Genomic DNA, 24620 nt, shown 5'->3' with positions numbered 1-24620 from the left:
TGACGAGAAGTAGTCAATTGGTCAATTTCCTTTTCGTAATACAAGAAATAGTAACATAAAATATTTTTGTTTGTTATTAACAAAAAAACTGTAATTTAACCTGCCTCGCTGACTAAACTAAAATGAGAAACCGAGTCAACAATACCTACAAGTGAAAGTCCCAGTAAAACAATACAATAACTTTGGGTAGCTCACTCATAAATACATTTTTATATCAACATCCATGAACCTTCGGTTTCGAGGGTGATTTATCTGACATGGACTGACTCTATATTTATATAATTTAATATCTGACACTTTTCTCTTGCAGAATGAAACGTCATTAATAGGACCCCGTTCACACTAGCGGTTTAAGCCGGTCCAGGGCTGGCTTATCTCCTGTGTGAACACTCAAAAAATGAGTATGTGTGAACACAACACAGGCCCTGGGCCGGCCTTAACGCATCAATGCGATGATGTAGCTCAAACCACTCCCCTACTAGGTCGAGCATAGTAGTTCAAACAATGTCGGTTTTAAGAGGTATCAACTGGGATGATGCAGAAATTAACCTCCATTTATTCAGCACTTGTCATGCACTTCAGGTCCAATTTATTTTCACATTGCGTTGTTTTAAATTTTTTTTTCCAGAGTAAAACCGGTTTAAAAGGTATTGAATCGCAAAAGGACACTCCAGCCTAAAAGCCCCACCCCTTGTTCGCTGTATTTTTTACATACCTCTTTATAGATAATAATAATGCGAGCCAAGTCTTTATTTTATTACTATAACATCTCAAAAAGCTCTGCAAGTGTCAGTGATATTCTTTGAGCGCTGGATGCAGAAGCAGCTATCTCCTTTATGTCAGTGTTCTCACTGTGGTGCAAGGGGCTATCAGATAAGCCCTTTTGAATGGTGAACTCTCAGAAATACTGAGCAGCAGGCCAGAGATAAACACACCACGGATCTTGGATTTTATGCGACCTGCGGCGATCTCCAGCCCGGAAAATAGCAATGGGAAATGCATTGAATACACCGACACTTTTGACGATGATGATGCTGGGTCAGTCATGAATGGTAAGTATTTCTTCATCGTACAGCTTTCACTAAAACGATAAAACTTACTATATATATATATATATATATATATATATATATATATATATATATATACACACACACACACACACATTTCAAATTGTAGCTAACACTGTAAATCTCTATATTGATATCACCATTAATATAATAATCTGTATTGTGACTAATGTAATGTACACGTCCTTGTTTGTTGCATTTACACATGATCCAACACGATCGCTTCTTTCCACAGTAACCGACTGCACTGTCAACACACGCCTTTATCATATCTTATGCAATAAGTACAGTACGAACAAAAAATATAAAAAAAATTATTGTTACAGTGTTTACGTCACTGTTTACATTCCCGACAAGCACTTCGCCGCAATTTAGGCTTCCTTTTCAGCCACATATGTGAACGCATTTAGGCCCCCTAAACCTCAACTGTGAACGGGCGACCCAGAGACGGTCCAAGGCCGGCTCAGTAAGTGTGAACGGGGTCTAAGTTTATTGATAAATGTGTAAAGAAAATACAACTAGTTTGTATTTATGAATTTACAGTATTTAAACACTCGCTCACCTTCTTTCTCTGACAAGTATTTAAAAAGACAAGTTCTGATACTACGCCCCGCTCCCTGAATGTTTTGTTTGTGATGCCGTTTTGTATGCATTATGGGAGCTTTAACAGGAGGTAAGAGTCTTGAGGTTCTCTTAGACTACAGATCCCAGAGTGAAAGTGGCTGGAATGCGAAAGTAACTTTTATGGTGCGTGACCATAAAGAAGACGTGAAGTTTCACAGTATAATAAATCGATCCAAATTGTGCAGTTTAATAATCTTTCATAGTCGGTTTTGGTGTTTAATTTAATAATCGGAAATTAACCGTATTTTATACTATCGCTCATCACTAGTACAGACACAATAAATTAATTCTAGTGCCAAATAACATAGCTCCAGCTGCACAGCTATAAAAAAATGAATCTATTAGAAAAAGAACTAGGATTCTGGTACATTCAAATCCCCTTGCAAAATGAGTCACAACTCTAATTCAATGGCTCAAGTTTCCTTTTCATATACATCCTACAATTGCTCTATGCCTTGATTCATAGTAACAGACAAAGAAAATGTTCAGACAAATTCTATCAGATGAAGAATTCTGTTTATATAAGAAACCTTCAAAGTCTCTTTCTTCTGTGTATTAAATCACTATAAGTACGTCCTGCTTGTGACAGCCTTCTCCAATTAATAGCGTTTACAGGTTAAAGCTGAGAGGACTGTGTTAGACAGTCTGATCTTTCTCATAGATATGGCATAGAAAATGCATGCATAACGATATCATATCTTGGAGATTTGTTTTTACTGTCACTGAATAATCTGTTTTCATTCTGTGACAGTGCTGTATGGCAAAAAAGAGAAGGCCAGTGTACTGCTTTTAAACGTAATGTGTTTATGAGTAAGGTACTGTGGTACCGCTACTAGATTAGCAATGTGGTGCTGTATGAAATGCGATTACTGAAATACTATTTTTCTCAGGTATTGGTGAATTTCTGCTAGATAACCCTAACCCTAACCCTACCCCCCCCCCCCCCCCCCCATCACCCCTCTGTAATTTACATAAACAGATGGATCTCAGAGTATAGAACCAGGGACCAAAGAGATGTAATTATGACTGTTGAGAGTATGAGCCTAGCTTGAATACTGAGGTAAAGGAATACTGAGTCAAGCAGGCAAATGTTTTAGCCAACTTATTTGTCAAGTACCAACATTGACAAAAGCATCGTCAAGACTGTTTCTGTGAATGATTTAGTCGACACACACCCATCACAGAGCAACCTGCTGTAACTTGTGTTGGCTGAGGTGTAATAGAATCATACTTTATCTAAGAATTCCACACAATTAAGGAAGCCTTTAGATTCATGATTCTCAAATGCGACCACCAACATTTTTGGTTTGAGAAACCCTGCTTTAGAAAACTCAGATCTAAAAAAAAGTTTGCACTGCTGTATAGGGGACCTGTGTGGATTATTAGACATACTCCAGTTATATTCACATTTCATTATCTTGGCCTACATTCTAGCTTTCACATGTATGTACTCTTCTAATCCCTTCTAATCACCTGAAGAAGGTTTTCTAATGGGTCCTCCCATCTTGACTATTCCCCAGTAATGTTGTTAAAGCTAACACCCTGGGATCCTTCAAGAAGACACCCTGGGATCCTTCAAGAAGACAACCTGGGATCCTTCAAGAAGACACCCTGGGATCCTTCAAGAAGACAACCTGGGATCCTTCAAAACACCCTAGGATCCTTCAAGAAGCTGATTGATGAGATTCTGGGATCAATAAGCTACTAACAACCAAACGAGCAAGATGGGCTGAATGGCCTCCTCTCGTTTGTAAACTTTCTTTTTTTTCTGATTTTTTTCCCCAATTTAAAATTTTTTTTTATTTCAACCCGGTCCACCGCTGCCACCCCCACCCTGACTCTGAAGAGACGATGACGGACATGTGTCCTCCGAAACGTGCGCTGTCAGCTTCTTTTCACTCTGCAGGCCTGCCATGCAGCCTCCTCATCATAAATACACATAGAGTAGATAAACCAACCTTAACTTAATCAATATTTATAGTTATTAGTGTGTATTATATTACGGTAATATAAAGCATAACCAATGCATCAACAAGGATGTACATGTACTAATTAGGTTACTTAAAATAATAATAATCTGGTGGTACTGTAGGTGTCACTCTTGCCAATCTGACACTGAGACAATCAAACTACTTTATATATGCAACATTTGCTATTGTGTAATTTTGAACATGATACAGTATTTGAAAAACCCAGGGTTTCTTCAGGACAGCGGTAGCAGTTACAGTTCCTGTAAAGGAGATTAATGTCTGTCTTTGCAAAAGGGACAGCACCTCTTTCTAATAATTATTTAGGGCTATCCCTTCTTCACCAGCAATGTGTCAAAAGTGATGCCAGTTATTTTCTGCCCAGTCACACATCAGTGTAAGATCAGAGAGAGAGAGAGAGAGAGAGAGAGAGAGAGAGAGAGAGAGAGAGAGAGAGAGAGAGAGAGAGGTGGGGGGGTGGTTTGCCTCAGGCAACTACAAGGCTTAGTCATTTTTCACAGCTACTGTACAGTGCAAGATCATCCATTCCCAGGCTATAGCTTGGTATGGGGGTTTTCAAGAAAACAAAATGACAGGGAACTGAAGAAATAACAGTTTCTCTGCCAGATTAAGATCTAAAACAAAATAAAAACATCAAGGCTGGACTAAAAGACATAATCCTTCACTTTATTTATCTTACCCTTTTCCCTGATCTTCACTTTTCTTTTCTGACATTCATTAATTAACAGAAATAGCATTGTTCTTTTAAATTAATTTAAGTAGCAAGTTCCATAACAGTTAAAGCATGCTTACCTTGAAACTGGTTAAATCTGATGGTCCCCATCCGTTCTCCATTACGAAAAATAACCTGGCCCTGGGAAGATAAAAAGAAGAATATGATAGACATACCACAAATACCAGTACAAATATACTCAAGATTCACCTTCAGCCTCTCTAAAACTGATGAAATACTTGATTTTGACTCCATAGCATGTTAAATCACACCAATAATAATAATAATAATAATAATAATAATAATAATAATAATAATAATAATAATAAAAATTTTGTTCGAAACTAAACTGTGCAGCAGAAGGCACAGATGTCATTGTCCATCCATTAACAGTACGTAGGTCACTCTTGAAATCAGGACTTAAAGGATGTGTTGCAGTAAGAATACCTCTGTTAAGAAAGGGGAAAAAGACTAAAAGGCTCAAATATACACAAGTACACAGAAATTAGACTGTGGAACAATGGTCGAAGATGCTCTGGACTGTTGATGGGTGGACAACAACACCTGTTCCTTCTGTCAGTTCTGCTGTCAATTCCACGTCTGTCTTCTTTCTATTCCTTAAAGATATTATCTTCAAGTATTGCTCAACCTTGTTAGACCGCTTTTTGGGTCTTCCAGTCCTGGGTTTGTCAATTACAGATGATGTTTCTCTGTACTTGTTGATTATGCTTCAGATACCACACCTTGAAAATCAAGTGATGTAAGCCATTTCATTCAATGTTTTTCCTTCTTTATGCAAGTCAAGGTTGTTATAATAGTAGAAAACACTGGTGGATGCTTTGAGTAAATTGTTGATGCTCATAATGCATCAGAGTAGAAAAATGCAATATGTCTAAGACTTTTGCACAGCAATGTGATAAAGTATGAGCTTCAAGCCCTGCAAGTTTGGTGAGGGTGCAGTTCAGTCTCTATGTTTATGTAATCTTTAGCACCTTTTTTTTAAAAATATGGACTCCAAGATGTGCGGCTTTTGGATGTGGACTACTATGATAGATCAGATCACCAAACTCATCTCCCTTTTGACCAACAACAGAAGTAAACCCGTGCCGAAACTACCCAGTCTGCTAATTTATTAATTTGACTTAATTGTGTGAATATTAAACACTGCATAATGAGGGAGAGATACAGACAAGGAAATTTGTTAAAACACCAGGGCAGGTAATTTTGCATCCATTTCAATTTCAAAAGCCAGAAATCTTTGAAGTCTGCAGCACGCTGGATGGAAACTCTCTCCTCTTGTGTTTATTTCATTCTGTGTTCTCCACACAATAAATCTGCACAGCGGAAGTACATTAACATACATAATTGCGGGTTAGTGAAACCAAAGCAGCATGTTGCTGCCCCTGGACCTCTACAGCAGTGCTTTATAGTTGTCCCAGATATCTTCTGTGGTTTGATACAAGAGATTGTGGGATAAACTTAGGGATTTCACTTTGATAACAATCTCACAGACTTCATATTTAGCTGAAGATCATTAAGACTATTTTCACTCTCAGGTGAAAACACATTTTAAATGTATTTTCTGTTTTGCAGGTATTAGAACCCCACCAGAGAATAGAACCCCACCAGAGCGCTAGACTGAGTGTGAGCCTTAAGAGGAGCCCTATTAAATGCTGCTTTCATAGGGAGATGCAACATCATGCAATGTCATGATTAGGAGGCCTAACACAATGATGCCTGTGGTATTGCTATTTGTTGATGACCCTTCATGCTCCGCCATAAGGTTTATGAACAGTCCCCAGATTGTCTGACCATATGAGAAGACAGGTAGGACATATTTATTAACAAAGACAGATGCTGTTGCTTCATGCACTCTCTGACCTGACCTGTCTAAATCTATGATATCATTTAGACAGTTGGGACTGACTCTAGCACTTAGGTCATTAATTGCATTCAATCATGCTAGTTACAATCATTCAAAACACTCAAAGTTGGATTACTCACTTTGAACACATTAATAAAAAATAAGCCATTTACTTTGTATTTACAGGCGAAATAAAAACGCTGTACAACATGAAATAATCAATGTTAGACTGAAGGGAACTGGGTATTTCATTATGGGAAGTGTTGAGAGCCTCACCTAGATTGTACCAGTATAAATATCCTAACTCCTTCCTAATCTTCCTCGCTACAAGTGGTGTCACACTTACAAATAGAAATACTGCAAAGCTCAATGTAAAATCTGCCTTGTGATTCGTTAAAACATCATATTTACAAATATTCAGATCATTTTAACATGCTATATTCAAGGTGGCAGTATACTAGCTATTATATGTTGTATAGTATGTTTTTTTGCTAGAGTAATATACTAGAGGAGCACATTATATAACAGGTACACCTCTTATACAAGAAGCCTGCTTTGTATCTCAAGCACTGCAGTACTTTAAATACAGTACTTATTTACTTTAATTGATTATTGTATGATTTGTAATTAACTTCTTTTTTTAAAATTCTTTAGAAACAGAAATAATAATAACAGAAAAAAAACATTAAATAACTAAATAATGCTATCCCATTAAAAACATAAGCTGATACAGATACAGCTGTAGTCTCCATAGCTAAAGCTACCTTTAAGTGTAAGGTGGCCAGCTGAAATGCAAAGAAAACCATTATAAATGTTTACCACAGTAAAAGCATGGGGAAACTGCAACATCAGCATGCAAATTTACAGTGACAAACTTTTATAAGGGATTGTCGGGAATATGTAAGAGATCCCAGCGTGCTGCTGCAGACTGTTATTACCAGTTAACAGCTGCAGGTGTCTCATAGCATGCTAATCAGCCCAATAAAACTGCTAATGTGTGCATCATTAACACAACTTCTTAAACAGCTTCCACTTCTGCCATATGTCTACATAGCACACAGAATCATTAATTAATTTCATTATGCACCTGCATCTGCCATGAAAGCTAAATAAAGACAAACCTTTTTAGAAACCGCTATTTCTGTGTAGCACGCAGGCAATAAAAATGTGCATTATAAATATCATATGGGAGATACTGAAATTGAAGAAGGAATCTATGAAAAAGATCTAGGAGTTTATGTTGACTCAGAAATGTCTTCATCTAGACAATGTTGGGAAGCCATAAAAAAAGGCCAACAAGATGCTCGGATATATAGTGAAAAGTGTTGAATTTAAATCAAGGGAAGTAATATTAAAACTTTATAATGCATTAGTAAGACCAAATCTTGAATATTGTGTTCAGTTCTGGTCACCTCACTACAAAAAGGATATTGTTGCTCTAGAAAGAGTGCAAAGAAGAACGACTAAAAGGCATGTCAATTGCAGACAGGCTTAAAGAATTGAATCTATTTAGTCTTGAACAAAGAAGACCACACGGCAATCTGATTTAAGCATTCAAAATTCTAAAAGGTATTGATAATGTCAACCCAAGGGACTTGGGTCACAAATGGAGATTAGATAAAGGGGCATTCAGAACAGAAAATAAGAGGCACTTTTTTACACAGAGAACTGTGGGAGTCTTGAACCGACTCCCCAGTAATGTTTTTGAAGCTGACACCCTGGAATCCTTCAAGAAGCTGCTTGATGAGATTCTGGGATACGCTACTAACAACCAAACGAGCAAGATAGGCCGAATGGCCTCCTCTCATTTGTAAACTCTCTTTTTCTTCTTCTTATGTTCTTATTCCGTATATACCATACTTTAATAGCTATTATTACAATTTCTGCAACTGAAGCTTTAAAATCTTTCGTGATCACAGCTAAAGACATATATATAAATTTGCTAAGTACTAAGTGCCCGCAAATTAATATTTTCTGCCTGTTGATTTGTTTAAGTCATTTCGAATTAAACAAAACAAGCTCACCTTTATGACCTTGGTTTACAGAGGAGGTCAATAGCATCTGAAAAACTAATTTTACTTTAAAGATTGTGTTTACTGATATGGGCACTGAAAAGAAATGTGCTCAGTCTACTTACCAAATAAATATGTTTATTCTGGAGCAAAGCCTTCATAGTGCATCAAATAAGAGTTTTGATGTAGCCGAAGTAATGCACCAACTTCAAGCACAAATGTAATTTTTACATCTCTTCAAATAAACCAGTACTGAACAGCTACCACCCAGACTGGAAAACACTCAGTCATTCTGTCAAAAGGGCCATAGATTTGCAACACACCAGCTTGGGCAGGTGTGTTTACAGAGGCAGGATGTCTGCTTTTCTAAAAACTGACAATTGCCTTCATTGTCTTCTAGTATCTAATCAACCATGTCTCTTTGAAGACATACCCCTACACCAACCAGTCCTGAGGTTTCATTAAAAGGCTTGGCCTTGGGCAGTAAAGAGACAGCAGCTTGCGTTAATCTGCCATTGTCTTAATGTAACATCCTTGAAAACCTAAGACAGGGGCTACAATCAGTGGCAGGCAGATCATTGTTCCTTTTCACAAACAAATCTCTTGCACACTGCCCCTGCCTTGTGTCTGCTGAGCCTACACTACCTGTGTGATGTCTGACACATAGATGAGCCAGGAACTAAGGGGAGAGAGAGAGAGAGAGAGAGAGAGAGAGGAGAGAGAGAGGAGAGAGAGAGAGAGAGAGAGAGAGAGAGAGAGAGAGAGAGAGAGAGAGAGAGAGAGAGAGAGAGAGAGAGAGAGAGAGAGAGAGAGAGAGAGAGAGAGAGAGAGGTGGTTTTGCCTCAGACAACTACACAGCTCAGTCATTTTTCACAGCCACTGTACAGTGCAAGATCATCCATTCCCAGGCTGTAGTTTGCAAGCAATAATGAATATTACCCTAATACCACATGCTGAAGGTCTTTAAATTTTACAAATCTTCCAGTTATTATTTATGGTACTATCATTTAAACATGAGCGATTCATTATGCATTGCACAGTACTGTATGCAGTGGTACAGGCAAAAATAAATGGACATGATTGGGAATGTACTGTTTAGAGGATATCTTGAAAATGTGCATCAATGCAATAATTTGATAGAGAAAATCAATTGAAGCTTAAACGGCATCTTTTTTTTTTTTTTTTTTTACCTGTTACAATTCAACATACAAAGGGGCTTCATGTGTGTTTCAGTACGAATCTCTCTATTCTACATGAGCCAGTATCTGAGCCCATTCACTTGCCTAAGCAGATATTCCCTAGGAATTCTGACTCAACCAGAATTACATTGACAAGGGAATTTACCTCAAAGACTAAGAGCAGTAAAACCTACTAAACCAAATGTATATGGGAATATAGATTGAAATTAATGAAGTGAGAATTTTAAGTCAATACTTTCCCCCTATGAATAGATGCACAGATTAATGGCAGAAACTGTCAAAGAATCTCCAGAGTGAAGAGGCAGATGGAAATAATGCTTGACAGGCTGGTGATCTGATATTAAAATATTTACTTGCACACCTGTAACTCCTATTTTTACTGAAAGACATGCTGCTGAAGGCTGGCAGTGTCACATTTTTTATAGATGTTGTGCTTTTGAATAATAAAAAAAGATTTATACAAATACAGCATTGCACCATTGACTGAAGCCTTACATTTTAGAGCTCAGATTCTAACTGGTGGGACAGACCTACACATTATATGTTCAGTCATCACCTCTCTCTTTTGCATCAAGACTTCCCCCTGTACTGTAAATTCAGCTGATTGACAGAATCGTCACTATATTGAGGCACAGACGATCTGGCTGGACTGGATAGCAGTTCAGGGTACGATTGGATATTACTGGAATAAGACAGAGCACAGGAGATCAAGGTTTTGGCCATGGAAAAGAGCAGTTTGCATACAGATTTGCATGATGATTTTTTTTTTTGCTGTCTGCTCCACAAAGCTAGTGTAACAGGCAGTGTTGAGTGATACACTGCCGTTACAGATTGTCATCCCCTGTCAGTGAGATGAGGTTAAAATCTCTAAAACCATGAATACCAATGAGCCCAGATTATTTGTATTGTGGTTAAGACACAAGCTTGCGGTGTGCGGGGTCGCCAGATCACACTCAGCCTCTGCCCTGTTACAGTGGCAATTAGGCTTCCAGCTATTGAGATACTCAGTCAGATAAGAAAAGTATCCTCCTGCAGTTAAACATCGGGGACTAAACAAAGAAATATCTATGTGGCCTCTTGTTGAACAATCCTGTGTCTTGTGACTAAATTATTCAGTAATACACAAAACAATGTGGATCGAGATCATGGTAAATCAGATTCAGGGTTGAAGTGAAAACCCTTACTCATTAGAATGCATTTTCCTATGCATTTACCAAAAAACATAAATAAATACAATGGCTCCAGAAATGATAAGTTGAATGCACTAGTCAATCAAGCCCCCTTCATCTGTTTTCATTCTGACCACTGTTCTTTGAGTTGTATTATCTCCAAGCTGAACATGAGAAGGCCAGCCTGGTTCTTAGTGCAAATAAGACTACAGAGATTTTTTTTTGTTTGGACTTGCACATCTTGTTTTCTTTGCTACCCAGGCACTTGCCGAATTTTAATGAAGCTTACTTTCATATTCAAATCGCTTGTGTGTTATTTGTGCAAATGAAGTGCTGTTTCTCCTATTACTGTTTCCATTGTAATCCAAGCAGCAGATGTTAAGGGTTTTTGTGTATGTGTGTGGCCGGGTCTATAGGTTTTTAACATACATATAGTAGTTTTAATTAAATATATAATAAAAGCAGATTGATAGATGCCTTCTAGTTGTTCCCGGCATTACAGGGCCTGACACAGGGCATGATGTTACTCCTGTTACAGCAGCCTCACACAAGAGGTGAAAGAGCACAGAGAGTGAGGCACCTACAGCATGGGACACTCCACACTGTGACAGCAGGGTTCTGCATCATCACTGCTTGGGCCCTCTCACTTACCCGCAATATTATCCTTGCTTTTCTGTATCTCAGTACTCTTCCCTCTTCCTCTTAAACCAGCTTATCACCATGATTTACTGATTGCTTACAGACATGCAAAATATTTTACTGTTTATACATTTAAGAAATACCTAAAACATTTTTTTAAAACACATTGCAGAGAAGAAACTCTACTAGTTTTTTTTTTTTTTTTTTTTTAAGTGAGTTAATTCCAACATAAATACCTTACAAAGCTGATTGGAAAACAATACACCTTTGATCAGCCATTGTCAAACAATCTTATGCATGTAGCCATCCAAAACAGCTCCTATCTAAAAAAGTGTACTTACTGTCACACCAAGAAAGTTCGTCTCATTCATGACATCCAGAACGATCTCTCCGAGCTCCTTGTTGGTGTAGTCATAGTCTTGGATCTTCTTGTGTCCTTTCTGTCTCAGAATTGCCATGACTCTTGTCAACGTCTTGGCTATCACCCAGATCCCATCATAAGCAAAGCCGTGAAATTTACTGGACTCCAGGCCTTTCTGCAGCCTCCTCCTGTTATACTCTGCCTCGTACTCTTGTGGCGTCTACAGAAAAAAAAAAAAAAAAAAAAACTTTGTAATGTTGGGAGTCATAGTGGAGAGACTGTGCTATTAGTTATTGTTTTCTTTTAAAGATGCAAGTGCTTGTGAAATTGCATTATGGGGCAAATGGGAGCTACATTATAATCCACAGTGCCTGTTTAAGAAGGTAGTAGTGTATATGTTTGTTGATGTAGTTTGAAAGGAAAGGCTCTGCTATAACCCCAAACCCTGGTGAACCACAGATTTATAAAATATCAGGGTTACACTTCTAAGAAAAAACTCTAAAGGGACAACCCTTAATTTTTCTATAAACATGTGTTACAAAAATTACTGAAATAGAAATGTGTACCATAAAACCAGTTTATTTGAAATGAACAGCTTATTATAGCAGTGACAACAAGTGTAGGTTACACACAGGTTTAACTTTACAACGTGATACATAACTACAAAGTTCCGACTATATTCTTATATTAACCTTATTCCTAATTACACATGTTAAGTGATTGCTTGTTTGCAAATGTTGCATGGTATTTCTTAATGTGCATACTGACTGTATTACGAGCAGAAACTGCATGTAAAACAACAAGATGCTTAAACTGCATGTAAAACAATGAGATGCTTTAAACCTTTGTTAAAGAAACAGTGCCATCAATCCAATTCCCAATAGTGAACTGAGTTCCCTGTTGGATGCTACCCACCCTCCCTGATACTCCTCTGGTCTGTTTGGTGCTGAGCGGTTCAAAATCCACACTGATGTAGCCCTCCATAGCTGTGAGAAGTTTCTTGGTGGTGCAGTTGGTGGAGTTGGCCTGCTCCCACCAGTTCCCCTGATACCAGCCTGGAATAACCCACTGGTACTTACTCCCATACATGTTCAGGTTATACACCTGAAGAGACACAGAGAATATAAAGCTCAGGTTACACACAGCTCACTTTTGTAAGTACTACATTGCAGCTCGTTTAGAGCAGCTGCACAGAAATGCAATTAGAAATTAACCCAGTTGAACTTTAACATTAAAAAAAACACTCATTTAAATGCTGCCATACTATATGTATATTCCCAATTTGGATAATTCAGTAGGTGATTTAGATATATAGGGCTTGTTAAATAGTTAGGGTTTATTTTGATTTATTTTTAATCAATCAAACCCCAAATAGTGCAAAAGGCCTCCAAGCTGAATTTGCAACATATTGATACAAGTTATGAAATAAGTATTCTGTGGCAGCGGGAATAACAGATATTACAGGAAAAGGGTATTAAATAAAGAACAGAGTTTACCAAACAATCCAGTTAATTGCAGGTCATTTTCAAAAAGTATTGCTGCCTGTTAATACAGGATATTCATAATTTCTGTCTATTGATTCACATGTTATTACATATGGTCTTTTTTTATTAAAAGTTAAGAGATTCTTTCAGTAATATTAAACATAATAAAATAGAGCTATACTTCAAATTGAATATAGACTTGCACATTATTAACAACAAAGTATTCAGATTGTTAAAAATAAATAAATAAAAAATGTCAGAGGTCTGACTGAGTTGATGCTATAACCGTTTATAATAAAGGGTCAATGGCTGATAATGTGATACTGGTGTAATTGATTTGTGGTACACATTACCCAGAACTTCAACTTCACAGTACATCACAGTACTGTACAGTATTTGTAATTTAGCACAAACTGTCCAGCTGGTTATGTATTAATTACGGTCCACTGGAATCTGGAAACTTTAATACTTGTCGCCCACCCATGTGATGTTATCATGACACATAGTGCATAGAGCAGTGCTTTAGACAGGGAAGCCAGTAATTACCCCCTTGATAAAAGCAGGTGCTAAAAACCTTCACTTTTTTTTGCAGACATCTGCTTCAATGTTGTTAATACATTAGACTATTTTTTATAATATAGAGAATATACTTGTGATTAACTCTTTAAGGTGTTCTGGCCAGCATGTTAAAACAATAATTTGGATTACCCAGTATTTCTCCTTATTTCAAACAAGTGTTTCACAGCAAAATGTGAATTTAGAAGCTGAGCAGTGTTGCCATCCATAGTTAGATTTGTTAGTTTTTGTAACAAAACATAATACTTCTGGAACACTTTATATTCCTGATTTGCTATTTTCTTTTTTAGCGATCTGATCATTGTACCTTACTGATTGCTGGAGTGCTAAAATCCTGTCAGACCTTTCAGACATGATGCCTGAGTAAGTCCCAACTCATTCTCTATGGTCTGCAACTGCGTGAATGTTAAAAAAGTGAATGGCAATCACATGGTTTAAATGGGTGTCGATTGCGTAGTGTGGATAGCGTATTTATCCAATGATTTATTGTGGAAACACCCGCAAGTGTAGTTGATGTTTTAACTTGTTTTTGTTGGAAACAGAATCATCCTCCTCATCTCCTAACTTCATTATTGGTACTATGATGGAATCCTCTTTGACAGATAGAGCTGTATCCTCTATATATTACTCAGACGTCCACCACTGGGGGATCCAGAATTAAAAGAGCAGAACAGAAAGATCACAACATCTGTACAATGATTAAGAGAAGTGTGCTAACTGCAGGATTGTTTTTTAATTATAGCAATGACATCTTTGTTAGATATTGACACACACAAGTATATATATAGATATATATATATATATATTATATGTGACCGCTGGCAATTTATATCAGACATCTTATTCAGCATTTGTTTTATAACTAAATAAATATTAGGCCTATTTCATGGTTAGATTTCCTAATGTATTTAGTTTTTTGTTGCGAGAGGAGCTGCAGCTTTCTCTGGGAGACAAAACACTTGAGCCCCGCTCCGGCAGCCAAACCGCTTCCCCTCTCCCGACCCGCTCTCCTCCTCACACTTGGTTTGCTTCTCTGTGGCTTCGAACTGAACTCCCGACCATCGTTTAGCCAGGCTATTTATAGTTTAAAAACTGCTTATTAAAATGATGCATGAGTGGGAACAGGCAGGGGGGAGGCCAAGTTTTGTCTGCTGAACATGATGCGACGTCTGGGGTTGCAGGGAAAGCGCAGTGGGGGACCAGGTGAGGAGCTGTGCCTGGTGGAGCACACTCCTGGGCTCTAGGTCCAGTGAGGGGAGGTCCAGAACCTTCAGCAGGGTGTCCCGGTGCAAGAGACCACACTGACCGGAGCCGGGCAAGCTTTCAGGGTTGGAAGCTGGAGCTGTGGTGGAGGTGTGCTCTTCACCTTCTTCCCCTTGATTGCATCTCGTGGCTCTGGAGATGGCAACAACTCCACCTCCTCTGGCTCAGGAGACAGTGGGGCTTCTCCCTCTGTGGCTGGAGACAGCTGGACTTCTCTTGCCAACCCGTCTTTGCCTCTCGTTCTCCTCTTGCTGTCTGCAGTTGCTTTTGTCTTGTGCCGTAATATTTCTTTTAATCCTCTCAATCAATTCCTTTAAATCTTCTATTTATTTTATTTTTGGGTTTATAGGGGCGCCCACACACGCTGCTACCATATGTAACCAAGCTTTACTCACTCGTGTCTGTTTGCCCCTTTAAGAACATTGACCCGATACGTAGAATTGAAGTTTTGGCACTTACACACTTTTAATAACACAAAATAAACAAAAACAAAATAAACACCTAACTCCTGAGGAGTGCTAATTGAACTTTCAGCAACAACTAAGCTGTTTGCCCGACACAAAAACCAAACATAAAGTTTAAGAAAATACACATGAGTACACACAGTAACTCTTGTGACTGCTCTGCAGCAGGGCACACACCTTTCTGCTTCCTTCTACTCAGCAGCCACGAATGATTTAGCTGTGGGGATTATATTCCCCACAGAAACAGACATAGGCAGCTGGCACCAGTTTACAATAATTGCCAGCTGCCAATAGAATTAACCAAACAATCCAAGCACATTTGCACGTGTTTTTGGCGGAAGGAGTTTTAACCTCCTCCCTGTCTTGCTACAATACATTTTAAAGATAATGATACATACGTAGTTTTGCTAAATGCGTGCATCTGCCGTACTTCTAGAAGTCATCACTGAAATGCCTAATATAAGACTTAGGAGTTATTGTCGCAGAAAGGCTGTTATGCCAAATGCGAAGGCAATTACTGAGCAGAGGTTCATCAAAAGAGAGTGAAAACACCTGTCAGTGCAATCATGTCTGAAAACAACTCAACGATCAATGATAAGAACTTGTTTAGTTCCTCACAGAAAGCTAAAGTGTTTTTTAAAACACTATATTTGGTGGAAAAAGAATGTACAATAATTTCAAAAGGCAGGTGCATCAATATATAATATCCTATATATTATATATATCGATATATATATATATATAGATAATATATATATGATATTTCCATCTTTCATTCATCCACAGGGCTCCATCTCTTGACTTCAGCTGCTGTTCTGAAGCAATGCAATAACAGCAGTGATGTCATTATGTACATTTCAGGTATCTGTACTTACACAGCAGAAGACTTTCGCTGCCAGGTTCTCATCAAACTGTCCAATAATAATCCGGACATCGTTATCCTGCAGAAGACAAAGAAATACAAATTATATATATATATATGTGTGTGTGTGTGTGTGTGTGTGTGTGTGTGTGTGTGTGTGTGTGTGTGTGTGTGTGTGTGTGTGTGTGTGTGTGTGTGTGTGTGTGTGTGTGTGTGTGTGTGTGTGTGTGTGTGTGTGTGTGTGTGTGTGTGTGTGTGTGTGTGTGTGTGTGTGTGTGTGTGTGTGTGTGTGTGTGTGTGTGTGTGTGTGTGTGTGTGTGTGTGTGTGTGTGTGTGTGTGTGTGTGTGTGTGTGTGTGTGTGTGTGTGTGTGTGTGTGTGTGTGTGTGTGTGTGTGTGTGTGTGTGTGTGTGTGTGTGTGTGTGTGTGTGTGTGTGTGTGTGTGTCTGTGTGTGTGTGTGTGTGTGTGTGTGTGTGTGTGTGTGTGTGTGTGTGTGTGTGTGTGTGTGTGTGTGTGTGTGTGTGTGTGTGTTAGGCATGTTGGGCTCTGTTTCAATATGAATGAAATCAGCATGGCATCAATTAACTTGCACTGGGAACTGCTATCGAGAAGGGACACTTGAGAGGGCAGCAGTCCAAGTGTAGCCTGAAGGGGTACTTGGTTTGGCCCTGAGAAGACATGGTACTGCTGAAGAGTGAGGGACTCGTGTTAGAGGTGAGGGAACCAAACCTGAACGACTGTATGAATGTTATGGTGAAGCCTATGCAGGTATTTAGGGAAAGTGTAGTGAAGGTAAAGAGTGCAGTGAGGGGGAAGAACTGGGGCAGTTGTTTTGTTAAACCAAGCCACATTCATCTTGGTTTTAATAGAGTATTGCACAGTTGTTATTTCCATTTGTTAAAATAGCCTCCTTGATCTGGAATACCTTCGTAATGGTGTTCAGCTTCTGAATAATAACATTGTGCCAAACCGGCATTCGAGTCTGATAGCCCTGGTCTCCAGTCACATGTGCTCAAAGATAGACCTGATAGCATGCTGTTAATTTGTCAATACGTTGGCTCGCATAACTTGTTTTGAAGAGGGACCCAGGAAACAAGGAGTAAACGCATGCATTTACATTTTACACCATTCATTAACTGAAATATATTTATTAGTCAATTAAATATTTTCTAATCAGCTATTTAAATTTACTATACGTAGGTAAGCTGCATTTTAAATATCTAATGGCAACTGAATCCAAAAAGCAGGAGCCTTGCACATTAAAAAGCTATCTGGCCTTCTCTGTTCTGATATGGGAAGCTTTCTGCTTTAGCTGGGTCTATATTTAAAGTGTAGTACTTTCTATACATAGTTTGTGGTGATTTCTTAATTCAGTCTGTTCTGTAATGCTTTTAACCACATCCAACTGAGTTACTGCACCTCATTTGGAAAAAAATATATATTAAAAAACCATTATGTACAACACAGCATTTGCATTGAATTTTAAAATAATTCTACACGGGCTCGTCCATTTAAACATATTCAATTTGATATGATTAACATCACTTAGTTCAGACTCTTCTGGTATGATTCACCCATGTCTCATTTGTAAATTAAAAAAAAAAAAAGATAATACATCTATGTACTTTTTTTCTCAATTTGCAGAGGGGAAAAAGAAACACTGTGATGATTATAGGCTTTAAAATATCTAGACAGCATTCAAGGCACTCACTAAATCATAGCAAGACGATTAAATATCAGTGCTTTTTACTTTTTGCTTTTCTGTAGCTGTGCAGAAATGTTAAACAGAATCCTGCTTAGTGCCTCTAGAAATGCCAGCACTAAGCCAGAGACACCTGAATAAAAACCTCTGAGGACCCATAACAGTCTGTACAATTAATCTAAATAGGAGATGATTTAAATACAGCCACTGTTTAAATTCTTTAAAACAGGGGTGTCTGAAGTTGGTCCTTCCACTCCTGATCTTTGTTCAAAACTGCTCAAAATTATTTCAATTAAACATCCACCCCGACTCTGAAGTAGTATATTATATAATTGTGCCTGTTACACCCTGCAGTATCGTGATCGGACACCCCTGCTTTACTTTTTTTTTTTTTTTTTTTTGGGGGGGGGGGGGGGGGGGGGGGGGGGGGGTTGTGAAAACAACATCTGTAACAATGAGTGCAACTATAACTGTTGATTGTTTATGTGTAAATTGATGACAATGCTTTGGCAATACCTAAACTAGTCATGCTAATAAAGCACTTTTAATTTGAATTTGAGTGTAAGTCTCTTTTATATTTTGTATTTAAAAGTAGGTCAAATTCCAAGTTTGGTCCAATTTTTTTTTTTTTATATATTTATAAATGCCATTTAGATCTGTTACTATTCTGAATCAGTTGACTTAAGAAAGCCCTGATTTAACACTTTTAAGAAGTTTACATGAAGATGGATATAAAATATTCATACTGTGACAGGATAGCGTCATGGCCCAAGATATTACTGGCATGAATTAGAGACTGCAGCAAAGCACCGCTGCACACTTTATCTTTAACTTTAATGAAAACAAACAAAAGCTTTTCACAAAGTCCCGCATAAAAGATTAATTCTCAAACTGAAGGCAGTAGGGATTAAGGAAACACATGTACATGGATTAGGGAGTGGTTAACATGTAGAAAACAGAAAGTACTGATTAGAGGAGAAACCTCAGAATGGAGTGTGATAACCAGTGGAGTACCACAGGGATCAGTATTAGGTCCTCTGCTATTCCTAATCTACATTAATGATTTAGATCCTGGTATAGTAAGCAAACTTGTTAAATTCGCAGACGACACAAAAATAGGAGGAGTGGCAAACACTGTTGAAGCAGCAAAGGTCATTCAAAATGATCTAGACAAGATTCAGAACTGGGCAGACACATGGCAAATTACATTGAATAGAGAAAAATGTAAGGTACTGCACGCAGGAAATAACAATGTGCATTATAAATATCATATGGGAGATACTGAAATTAAAGAAGGACTCTATGAAAAAGACCTAGGAGTTTTTGTTGACTCAGAAATGTCTTCATCTAGACAATGTGGGGAAGCTATAAAAAAGGCCAACAAGATGCTCGGATACATTATGAAAAGTGTTGAATTTAAATCAAGGGAAGTAATGTTAAAACTGTACAATGCATTAATAAGACCTCATCTTGAATATTGTGTTCAGTTCTGGTCACCTTGCTACAAAAAGGATATTGCTGCTTTTGAAAGAGTGCAAAGAAGAGCGACCAGAATTATTCCGTGTTTAAAAGGCATGTCATATGCAGACAGGCTAAAAGAATTGAATCTATTCAGGTGACCTAATTCAAACATTCAAAATTCTAAAAGGTATTGACAATGTCGACCCAAGGGACTTCTTCGACCTGAAAAAAGAAACAAGGACCAGGGGTCACAAATGGAGATTAGACAAAGGAGCATTCAGAACAGAAAATAGGAGGCACTTTTTTTACACAGAGAATCGTGAGGGTCTGGAATCAACTCCCCAGTAATGTTGTTGAAGCTGACACCTTGGGATCCTTCAAGAAGCTGCTTGATAAGATTTTGGGATCAATAAGCTACTAACAACCAAACGTGCAAGATGGGCCGAATGGCCTCCTCTTGTCTGTAAACTTTTTTATGTTCTTAAAACACATGGGCAAATAAACACGACATGAGGGCCAAAGCAAGGTGGGGTCAGGAGGCAGAAAGGAGACTCAGAACTTAAGAGCTGCAAGTATTTTATTTTATAAATAAAATATGTTTAACAAAAACACAGCTCACAGAGCCAAAATAAAAAGGCTAAACAAAACAACTACGCACCACAAATAATAAGCAGACATCCCTCACCCAAGTCTGGCACTATCCCAATGAGTTTCATTATAAATGGAGGAGTTTCTCTCTCTCTCTCTCGATTTTGGGAGGGGCCTGTGAGCAAGGAGCGGTGAACTGTGTGACCAGTGAGATATATCAATAACTTTAAAATAGTTTAAATAAAATATATAAAGAATTGGGTGGTACAGGGGGGACCCCGATTTCTCCCTGGAAGATGTGTTGTTGGCGGTGGGAAAGTCAGTTGGGTTTGGAAATATAAAATGTCCCTCACGAATGAACAAAGCATGGTTGTTTTCTTGAGTCAAAAACAGGGGGAACAGGGGCACCTCAAACATGCATGGCCCCATTTAAACACAGAAGAAGGTCAAGTGGCAGTGGCAACAGGGAGGGGTCCGGGGTGGTTCAGAGAGCGCAGGTGGAAGAGACAGAGCGACTGGAACCAGGCGACACAGCCCAGCATCAGCCCACCAGCAGTGAGCCTGTTGCCGGGCTACAGCATCAGCTGATGCTGACCAGGAGGGACAGTTCAAGGTGTTGGGGAATAAGCGGTGGGCAGGGGGAGTCGATTTGGGGACCTATGGTTTCTCATGGCAGCAGCAGAGGATTCTCAACCCAGCACTGTGGTGGGACAGAGCAGCCAGATGGAGGAGGGTGGAGAAGGTGATTCCCTACCTACTGATCCATTATCTCAGGTTGAGGTATCGGGTGGGGTCAACGGAGGTGAATCTCTGTTGGCCCCAGAGGAGATATCCAGCTGTACAGGAGAGGTGTGAGAGTCTGGAGTTCAAGCCAGCTCTGGTGGGGATCCTGTCCAGGGTGGCTCCTCCCAGCCCGGGGAGTCGGCAGTGGTGGAGGAGCCGGCAACGGTTGAGGCAGAGGACGAGGAGGACGAGGAGGAGATGTCGTTATATGAGGAGGGAGAAGAGGAAGATGGGAATTTCTCCGACACCTCACAGCTCTCTGACATCTCAGCCAGCCAAACCGGTAAGGGCAAATTATATAGTATTAAAGAAATTAGCACTTTCCTCGTTAAAACAAAAGGTAAGAGGTGACTAGAGGTAAAACCCTTCTTCACAGACTAGAAAAGTTTCTATACTCTGCAAATGTTGTACTCTGAATTTGATTTAAAAAAAAAAAAAAAAGATTCAGACTGAAAATGCATATGAGCTCAGTGAGGAAACTGTTGAACTCTTCTAATCAATTTTAATGGCTAATTTTACCTGGAATACTTATATTTTTATGTCTTTATTCTTTTTATTGTTGAGCAATCTATTTTTATCAATGGAGAAAATTATTTTAGGCTCTTTTAATGTAAATGGGGAGAGAGATTTTAATCTGAGCGCAGCGATTCGATTGTTTAAATATTAAATGAGCAAACGTGATTTTATTGCAGGAGACGCACTCAGACTGCACTAGCTCTTGCAGGCCGGGGGGTGGGGGAGGGGGCGACTGTGTTTTAAGTTACAGCTCAAATGTCAATGCAGGGGTGGCTGTTTCATTTTCTCCAGGTTTTCAGGTAGAAATCTTAATAATAGATTAAATTGTTCAAGGAAGACTTTTAAAAGTAGAGGTAAAATATGGTGGCTTTTTAATTAAGTTTATTAATGTTAGCTCCTAACGTGGGGGCGGGGGGGCGGGGGGGATCAGGTGCTGGGGCATTGCGATACTGGTCATGGGGGGAGCCCAATCCCCATTCTGTTAGGGAGCTGGCCACTGTATTAAACACTTTTGACCAGGTTGACATCTGGAGGAATTTTCATCCCACCAGTAAACAATACACTTGGATTAAAGTCAATCAGAATCAGCTGTCAGGGGCACGTTTGGACCTGTTTTTTTTAGTATCTCACCAAACTCTATTTCTGATCATCACTTTGTATCTGCTACTATGTCATTACCAAGCAAAACACATTCAAAATCGTACTGGCACTTTAACACAACACTAGTGGAAGACAAACAATTCACCAATATATTTTAAATTATTTTGGAGAACTGGAGAAAACAAATAAATAAATATGCCAGTCTGAGACAGTGGTGGGATATCGGAAAGATCCAAATTTAAGTATTTTGTCAGCAAGACACCCAGAGTGTCACCAGGTCAGTAGATGCAGTGGTCAGTGAGTTAGAGAGTGAGATTGCAGAGTTTGAGAGGCAGCTGGATGGTCAGTGCAGAGAGGAGGTGTACCGGGCCTGCACATATGTCTTCAGTGTTTTATTAAAGCAGGTTTTGCTAAGCTTGGCTTGATTGGTTTCATTATATTTAAATAGAAAGCCAGCAGGGAGTTAGCCATAGCACTTAACATCAAATCAGTGTGATTTGTAGAAAAGATCCTGAGTGGTTTACAGGCCTCTTTTATTCCAGCTATGTCCCAGTTCTTGACTAGTTTTTTTTATCAGAGCGCTTGGTTCCGAAGCAGTAGCCCCTGTTGCCCACAGTGCTGGTCTCCCCCTCAAAAGAACATAAGAAGAACATAAGAATGTTTATAAACGAGAGGAGGCCATTCAGCCTATCTTGCTCATTTGGTTGTTAGTAGCTTATTGATCCCAGAATCTTGAAGGATCCCAGGGTGTCAGCTTCAACAACATTCCTGGGGAGTTGATTCCAGACTCCCACAATTCTCTTTGTAAAAAAGTGCCTCCTATTTTCTGTTCTGAATGCCCCTTTATCTAATCTCCATTTGCGACCCCTGGTCCTTGTTTCTTGTTTCAGGTTGAAAAAGTCCCCTTGGTCGACATTATCAATACCTTTTAGAATTTTGAATGCTTAAATCAGATTGCCACATAGTCTTCTTTGTTCAAGACTGAATAGATTGAATTCTTTAAGCATGTCTGCATATGATGTGCCACTCTTTCTAAAGCAGCAATATCCTTTTTGTAGCGAGATGACCAGAACTGAACACAATATTCTAGATGAGGTCTTACTAATGCATTGTAAAGTTTTAACATTACTTCCCCTTGATTTAAATCCAACACTTTTCACTATATGTCTGAGCATTTTGTTGGCCTTTTTTATAGCTTCCCCACATTATCTAGATGAAGACCTTTCTGAGTCTTTTTCATAGATTCCTTCTTCAATTTCAGTATCTCCCATATGTTATTTATAATGGACATTGTAACTGCCTGCGTGCAGTACCTTACACTTTTCTATATTAAATGTTATTTGCCAGTTCTAAATCCTGTCTAGATCATTCTGAATGATCTTTGCTGCTGCAGTAGTGTTTGCCACTCCTCCTATTATTGTGTAGTCTGCAAATGTAACAGGTTTGCTTACTATACCAGAATCTAAGTCATTAATGTAGATTAGGAAGAGCAGAGGACCTTATATTGATCCATGTGGTACTCCACTGGTTACCGTGCTCCATTTTGAGGTTTCTCCTCTAATCAATACTTTCTGTTTTCGACATGTTAACCATTTTGATCTGGCAGAGAAAGTGTTATTTATTCAGTTCCCTGTCATTTTGTTTTCTTGAAAACCCCCATACCAAGCTATAGCCTGGGAATGGATGATTTTACACTGTACAGTAGCTGTGAAAAATGACTGAGCTGTGTAGCTGCCTGAGGCAAACCCCCCCCCCACCTCTCTCTCTCTCTCTCTCTCTCTCTCTCTCTCTCTCTCTCTCTCTCTCTCTCTCTGACAACCCCCTCACAATGAATGGAGCTTTGGGTTTTCTTTTTGTAGCATGTGGCTGTTCCCATTTAGAACCAATGATCCTGTTTGGGAAAAGTCACATTCTCACATGTATTTGGCATGGACAGAAATTAACCCCATCCCTGCCAACCACTACCAAAACACAGACACACACCCATACTTTATTTACAGGCAGGGCTCTTGTTCTGCCACATGTGTGCTGATAGATGAATGCAGACACTAACAGACAGACAGACTGCTGTAGGTACAAGGTAGATGGATAGATGGAGGAATGGATGCATAAAAGATGATAATCTGTCACCGTAAGGTCAAATGACAGTATGAGAGACAGATAAGGGGCGGGATATAATACAGTGGCCTTGGCTTAAACATTGCACACAGTGTAATTGAGAAGTCCAAAATGTATTGCCCCTGAATATATTATATATTTTTATTGAGGGTAAAATTGTGTTAAGAAAGAAAAGCAGTTGTTTTGTCAGAGGCTTGAAACTAACAACGTGTTGGATTCTTCCACAGCCAATCAGACAAGCTTCAGAATGCAATTATTGTTCACTGCAGTTCAAGCCCACTGGCAGATTGCACTTAGAGATGGTACGGCTCTATTAATAGATGAACAAGCTTGGCACCCTGTTTATGTATCAAAGATCTAAGCAGCAAGCTGTTTTTCCATTTCTCTTTACAGGGGCAGCCAGTATCTGGGCAACTGCCACTGCATCTTTTGATAAGTGACTTTAAGCTACAAGCGTACATGCTATCTGCTCACTGCAGAGCTATTCCTGTCTCACATGGGGGTGTAAAATGCTCAGCACTGAACTGCATGCACATTCTGGAAGTAGACTGCCACAGCACTGTAG

General features: G+C 39.0%; 1 protein-coding gene across 1 annotated transcript in view; it reads right to left on the bottom strand.

Moving 5' to 3' along the window:
• Window positions 1-24620, bottom strand: part of LOC121315143 (gamma-aminobutyric acid type B receptor subunit 2-like) — a 270582-nt gene that overhangs the window by 89623 nt on the left and 156339 nt on the right. Inside the window, exons 5-8 of the mRNA XM_041249098.1 lie at window positions 16301-16366; window positions 12554-12742; window positions 11619-11858; window positions 4475-4535 (exon numbers count right to left, since the gene is read on the bottom strand). Of these exons, the coding sequence (XP_041105032.1) occupies window positions 4475-4535; window positions 11619-11858; window positions 12554-12742; window positions 16301-16366 (556 nt within the window). The remainder of the gene's footprint in view (window positions 1-4474; window positions 4536-11618; window positions 11859-12553; window positions 12743-16300; window positions 16367-24620) is intronic.

This window comes from Polyodon spathula, chromosome 4, assembly GCF_017654505.1.
Source record: "Polyodon spathula isolate WHYD16114869_AA chromosome 4, ASM1765450v1, whole genome shotgun sequence".
Taxonomy (NCBI): domain Eukaryota; kingdom Metazoa; phylum Chordata; class Actinopteri; order Acipenseriformes; family Polyodontidae; genus Polyodon; species Polyodon spathula.
This window is presented reverse-complemented; position numbering and strand designations above follow the sequence as displayed.